This window comes from Myotis davidii, unplaced genomic scaffold (assembly GCF_000327345.1).
Source record: "Myotis davidii unplaced genomic scaffold, ASM32734v1 scaffold453, whole genome shotgun sequence".
NCBI classification, from domain to species: domain Eukaryota; kingdom Metazoa; phylum Chordata; class Mammalia; order Chiroptera; family Vespertilionidae; genus Myotis; species Myotis davidii.
In genome coordinates, this window is record NW_006285234.1 from 2,333,676 (window position 1) to 2,340,621 (window position 6,946).

Genomic DNA, 6,946 nt, shown 5'->3' on the forward strand with positions numbered 1-6,946 from the left:
CCCCCAGAGAACAGGGGTGGCTCAGACCTCCCGCCTTCCCCTCAATGTTCTCAGCAGATGCTTTCTAGTGTTTTAATGTAGACAAAGTTTGTCCCTGGACAAAAGGCTGTGATAGCCACTGCCAAAGGTGGCTTTCGTTTATGCAAAATCTTTTGTTTTTAGGAACATAAGAGCTATCTCGTAGTATAATTTCTGTTACCGTGGGAAGCTTGTGGGAAAAAGGTTTTTGAGTGGTGGAGCCTTTTGCTTCACCCCAAATATGCCGGCCTCGCCAGCATTTAGCACCGAACCGTCAATATTAAAAATCGACCCTGCAGGTGGCTTTTCAGGAGGTTAGATGGAATAACTTTGATCTGTGGAACTTTTTATGGATTGTCACCAGATGGAAAAAGGCCCTTTTAGCCATTAGTCTTACCTAGGTGGGTATCAGAGATGAATGGATTTAAGGGGATATAGATGTTAATGTAGAAAGAAGTTCTTTCATGACCATTAGCACAGTACCTGCTACCTGATGGCTACATCTCCATCCCGGAGGAGGGTCTGTACCTGATCCCCTTTGGGAAGCTTGTCATTCTCCAGGGCCTGCTTCCAGGTGGAGCCGTCAAGGTCGGGTGTCTGGATATTGATGAATGGCACACCCAGGTCCCTCTTCCCTTCGTGGTCCTCCTCCCTGTCCACCTCTCCTCCATCCGGCTGCTCCTCCAGAGCCCGGAGCCGCTCCAGCCGCTCCCGCTCGGCCCTCTCCCGCTCCAGGCGCTCCCTCTCCGCTCGCTCCTTCTCCGCGCGCTCCCTCTCCCGGTCCTTGCGGCCTTTGCGCCCACCCGAGGGGACCTGGCGCTGGTCTTCGGGCTCGTGGGCCAGGTCCTCAGCCCCCAGGTGAGGCACTTGGATGCCTAGCTTCCGGTCCCAGTACATGAGGAGGTTCTGGATATCCTTCAGAGTCAGCTCATAGGTCTTAAACTTCTGGGCCAGGGGCTTGTCAGCGTCCTTCTGGAGGTCCCCATCACTGTCCTCCTGATCCTGGGCCAGGGAAAACCCAACTACGTTGTTATCTGCCATCTGGCTCTTTTTCTTCTTGCTCAGTTCGTCCTTCTCAGCCATTCCCTGGTCCTTCTCAGAAGCTTTTGGTTCTACCAAGTCCATCCTGCCTTCTAGTTTGGAAAAGGTAAGAGTCTAGAAGGCAAAACACAGAACATAGGCTGAAAACGGTTCTTTCAGGGAGAGCAGGTCACAGAATCACATGAAAAAAGAGCAAGAGGATGTTTTGTTTTGTAAGAAGACCTCATGGGATTCCAGCCACTTAAGTACAGTGGACTTGTGCCTAAGAATCACTGTGGGGACCTTTATCAAAATGTCCACTCTGTGGCCCTCCCTCGGTACAGGTCCCACTGGGACCTGGCGTCGTTGGGCACAGTGACTTTGGTGTGCATTCTGGTTGAGAGCTGGTGCTCTGCAGGGTCAGCAGGAGAAGATGACCCGGAATGGCCCCTCTACACCTGCTTTCAGGTGCCTGTGAGAGGCACAGGGTGCTGTGGTCACTGGACTCTTGCTCACCCACTGGGACCAGCCTGCACCTTGCCTGGGAGTCTGGCTGTCACTTCACTCCCAGAACTCACAGCGCTGAATGAGCCCCCGTGCACCCCTCAGCCATGATGGCCACCTGGGCGCTGCTTGGGCTGCTCGGCCCCTTCCCCATCACAGTGGACACAGATGTGACCCCCGAGCTTGACAGGTTGATACACTGATGGTCCTTGTTCTGCAAGGACAAGCTGATGTTGAACTTCCCCCTGGACTGTTACCAAGGGCGAGTTCCTGCGTGAGCACAGGGGCGTCGCCGACTTGGTAACTTACTGGAGGCAAATCTTTACCACCGGCCTCTTCAGCACCATCCAGGGGGCTTGAAGAGACGGTGGAAAGAGCAAGGGCTGTGGTCGGACATAACTGGGTGAGATCCTGGAATTTCGACTTCCCCTCTCCCAACCTCAAACGGGATTCCTGTCTTTGAACCTCGCAGGGTGGGGGCCAGGATGCCAAAAATGACAGGACTGCACGAAGCGTAAGCCCAGAGCTTAGCACACAACCATTGCTCAACAGATGTTGGTCCCTTCTGCTCCAACATAAAACCCGCCTAGTAGTATCGGGTCAGTTTTCTGGGGGGAAATGGGCTGGACTGAAGGGCTGGTTACCACGGCTGGTCCCTCTGCTTTCTCCTCCTGGGAAGGAGCAAGGGGGGGGTGGTTCTACCTGCCGGCTGGTCTGAGATTTCTTCAGGGCTGGCTCCTCCTTTGGTGCGACTTGCTTTGTCTTTCTCGTCTTCTTTTTTTGCTCATCTTCTTCCTTTTGCCGCTCAAGCTCCTGTTGTAGCTTCTTTTCATGCAACTCCCTTGCCAATCTCTCCAGCTCCCTGTATGAAACCAGGCAGAGAGAGCTGAGTTCAGAGGCCACAGGATCAAGCCCCTCCCTGCCTGGGATTGCTGGGTGGGGGGACATGTGGCAGAGTCTTCTTGGGCATAAAAAGAAAAAAACAACAACAATGAAAGCTCAGAAACTAGGAAGGGAGGAAGGAAAGGAGGAAGGGAAAAGGGAGGGAAAGAAAACAAGGAAAGGATGGCTCACATATATCTTTGAATGGTCTTTCAGCAAAACTGATGAACTGAAACTCAACTGAGAGTTCTCATTTAGGCCTGGCTGGGGCGGCTCAGTGGTCGATCTATGAACCAAGGGGTCACGGTTCGATTCCTGGGAAGGTAACATGCCCGGGTTGTGGGCTCGATCCCCAGTCGGGGGCATGCAGGAGGCAGTCAATCAATGATTCTCTCTCATCATTGATGCTTCTCTCTCTCTCTCCCTCTCCCTTCCTCTCTGAAATCAATACAAATATATTGTAAAAAAAGAGTTCTCACTTAATTTGTATTTCTATCCCAACTCCTTTCCAAGGAGAACAAGGCAGTGGCTGAAAGTAGGCCTGATGTTTTAAAAGAAGCTCTCAGAGACTGCTCTGATATTAGTACAGTATCCCAGCTTCCTACACTGCATTTTATGTTCAGAAAGCAAGAAATGGTGTGTGTTTTTTTAAGAGGCTAATGTGGTTTCTTTCTTTCTTTTTTTAAAAACATATTTTACTGATTTTTTACAGAGAAGAAGGGAGAGGGATAGAGAGTTAGAAACATCAATCAGCTGCCTCCTGCACACCTCCTACTGGGAATGTGCCCACAACTAAGTTACATGCCCTTGACCAGAATCGAACCTGGGACCTTTTAGTCCGCAGGCCGACACTTTATCCACTGAGCCAAACCGGTGAGGGCAAGAAATTGTGTTTTTAATAGCAGTCCCCACCATGGCTAGCTTGGAACCACAGTGTTGGACCTGAGAGCCACAGTCCTCTCCTCTCTCTTTCTTTCCCTTCCTGCTGTGAATTCGGCTGTGCCTGCCCTGCTGCTAATGGCAGTGCGGGCACCACGGCCAGGCACCAACGTGAACACATGCGGAGGGAACAGCATCTCTGGTATGACAGAACCCACCTATTTTCATCTCCAGGAATCCCTGGTTGTTCCTTGTTGCTGTGGCTCTCCACCCACTGAAGCTGACTCATCATCGTGTGTGTGTGTGTGTGTGTGTGATACACAGGTCATTGCTGAGCTTTGATTTGCATTTGCTAAATCCACCTTGAGATGAATGTCTGAAAGCAATGCCTGGAGGAGAAAAAGAGATTCTTTTGGAATCCAAGAATGAGGCCTCCATACCACTGGAGGGCAGGCATTATACAGTGGACCAAGCAGGAGAAGAACTGAGGGTCTCCTGCAGGCTCCTTGGGGGTTAGTGGGAGGGGCCTGGAGGTGGAAGGAAAAGGCAGAAGGAAGGAGGTACTAGTAAAATTGCAGCCAAGTATCTTGGCTCTGCCCCCTCCAATGCTGGAATCCTAGGGAGTGGTAAGGGAATGGGGCCCCCTCCCCCCAGCACATGTGAAGGCAGCAAGGACATATATCCCACTGCCACTATGTCTGAGGGCCTGAAATAGCAGCCCTGCCTCTGCTGGGCCCTAGGGGGCGTGGAAGGGAACCAGTCATTCCCATGTGGTCCCAACCATTCAAAGAGAAGGGGCTGACAGTGCTGGCTGGGAGCACTCAGGCCGAGGATCAAGCTGGAGAAGCAGCCAGACCTCAGGGGATGGACAGCACCACCCAGGGCCAAGCTGATGGCCGGGGAAGGAGGAGAAATGGCTGAGTTCTGGGGAGCAACCACCATGCCCACATGAAGAGAGTGGTCCCCGGTCACCACATCTAGGGCACAGTGGTCAGGGGGAGCCAATGGAAACCCTAGGATAGCACTGGGGCCAGAAGCCCCTCCCCTGTTACATTGCATAGCCTTCACCCAGCCCCCGTGTCCCTGAGAGAGAAGGAGGGAGAGGAGAACAGAGAGGCCCTGCAAGGCTGCAGCACACACCACCCTGGAGGGGCAGGACGTTTTCCTGCTCCCAGTTGGTCATTCTCCCGGTCTCCTGTGGCCATTGCTGCCACCCTGGGGGATGACCCTGGTCCCCAGGATGGGCTCCTGTGGGCCCCATGGAAGTTGCTCCCAGGGGAACTGCTCCGCTCGGGCCGGCCCTTGCCTCTCACCTCTTCTTCCTCTCCCGCAGGGCCTGCTGGACCTCTCGATTGAACGCAACTTTCTCCTCCTCTGTCAAGGCATCATATTCTTCCTCATCCATATTTTGGAGACGCTCCTTCTCTTTTTCAAGCGCCTCCCTCTGTTTCTGCTCTGTGTGGGGGAACAGGGATGGGAAGGGGAGGAAAGTCACACACAGCTTGTGGCAGTGAAAGGTGGCTGGGGTGGCAGCAGCATTCCTAGTCTCTGGTGGGGCTTCCTTCACTCACACAGTTCCAAAACCGGTCTCCGTCTGTGGCCGGCTGAATAGTGGCCCCAAAGACACTCATGTCCGGATCCCCAGAGCCCACACGTATGTCCCCTGACATGGCAGGAAGGGTTTGGCAGATGTGATGAAGTTAAGGAACTTAAGTTGGAGAGGTTTTCTTGGATTATCTGAGTGGACCCAATATAATCACCAAGGGCCAGAGTTGGAGAAGGTGATGTGGTGATGAAGCAGAGGGAGAGTAGATGTGACAACAGAAACAAATGCCAGAGGGCTGTGAGGTAGGGATCATGAGCCAAGGAAACAGCAGTCCTCTAGGAAGTGGAAAGGGCAGGGAAGGGAAGGGAAGGGGAGGGAAGGGATTCTCTCCTGAAGCCTCCAAAGGAGTAGAGCCCCGCTGACACCTCGATTTTAGGACTTCTGACCTCCAGGCCATAAGATAATAGATCTGTATTGTTTTAAGTCACCAGGTTTGTGGGAATTTGTTACAGCAGTAACAGGAAATATACCACCCACTGGCGTCACCCTTTCTGAGCACAGCCACTGAAGAGCTCAGGGCGACAGAACTCAGGATCGTCTTCCACGCCTGGTGATTCGGGTGCAGAGTGTGGTTCGCACTCAGCACAAAGGCACTCGGCTTCTCGTTCACACGTCACCGGCCCGATATCCTCACCTCACATTCTCATTTTAGCTTTGGGCTCAGAGATCTGCATTTGAGTCCTTTTTCCAACATTTACCAAGGGACAGAAACAGATAAGAATAATAATTCCCCCTTCGTAGGGTGTTGTGGGCTCAAATAAGCAATCATGGAAAGCCCAGTGCCTGGCATATTTATAAATGTTCAATAAGAATTAGATTTGGATAAAATAATATTATTACATTTGCTGTCTCAGGGCTTTTTCAAAACGCAACTGTGAAAAACTTCAATCCACAGATAACTGAGAAAATGAAAAGAGTTATTCTCTTTTAAGTTGATCCTTGTGGGGAAATGAGTTTTCTGGAAAACTAGGGACCTGGAGGTTGAAATCCTGCTGGAAACCAAACCCTGCCTGGCCATTCTTCCTAATCATTTTCCCCGGGATGAGGATATAAGGAAGCAGTATGAGTTCTGTTTAAGAACTAAAAGAACTCAGTGTTTGTGAATATTCCCTTCACTAGAAAAGCATGATGATTTGTGTGGATTGTTCTAGAAGAGAGAGGGAAGGTCAAGTGAGGAAGGGCAGTGATGTGGATGGAGCGGAGGCCAGAGCAGGAATCTGCTTCCCAGGGGTAGTTTCACCTCCTCTCTTGGAAGCCACAATGTGCTAGGTCTGCTTCTGACTAAATTGGGAACTTGTTCACTAATATTACTCGGTGTGCATGTATCTACTTTTTAATTAGTGAAAATTATTTCCAGGCTATTAGTGTAATGACAGAAAAAAAAAAGGAAAGTCTTACTAATTTGCCATGTGATATGACATAATATCTCTGAGCCTCATTTTCCTCATCTGTAAAATGGGAACAACACACCATTTAAAGACATCCAATGTGTACACAAGGTCTGCCGCACAGCCTGGTACACGGGAGGCTAAAATGTACACTTGGTTTCGTAAAGTTTAGCAACACCTCTAGTTTTACAGGAAATGCACATTTGGCTAAAACAAAAACCAACAAGCTAACTGGTCACCTGAGTCAGGATGGGACTTGTGGTGTGTTCCCTGGGGGTCAGCTGTAGTTCCGGAGAAGATGAGTATGAACAGTGAGATCCTGGACAAAAGAGAACTGTGCCTGTTGTCAGAAGAGCCAAGTCCACTCTTTAGTCTATAATTTCTCTATAGGTCCTTTCTGCCTCAGTTCCCACACATAGAAAGTGGAAGAAATAAGAACTCCCAGCCACCTTATGGGGCAGAGGTGGGGCACCTATGAGATGGCAAATGGAATAGTTTCATTTAAGCCCAATGGGCTATCATGCCAGGGAAGCCTTTAAAAAGGGCAGATGCGATATGTAAAGGAAAGACTTGTGAGCGCCTGTGAAGGACAGTCCAGAAGGGCATGGGCCTTGCCTTCTTGCTCCTTTTTGGCTTTCTCCTGGGCCTT

General features: G+C 50.8%; 1 protein-coding gene across 1 annotated transcript in view; it reads right to left on the reverse strand.

Annotated features, from left to right (window-relative positions):
- Positions 1-6,946, reverse strand: part of HYDIN (HYDIN, axonemal central pair apparatus protein) — a 361,269-nt gene that overhangs the window by 74,697 nt on the left and 279,626 nt on the right. The window contains exons 43-45 of the mRNA XM_015558788.1: positions 4,617-4,758; positions 2,245-2,404; positions 547-1,173 (exon numbers count right to left, since the gene is read on the reverse strand). Coding sequence (XP_015414274.1) covers positions 547-1,173; positions 2,245-2,404; positions 4,617-4,758 — 929 coding nt within the window. The remainder of the gene's footprint in view (positions 1-546; positions 1,174-2,244; positions 2,405-4,616; positions 4,759-6,946) is intronic.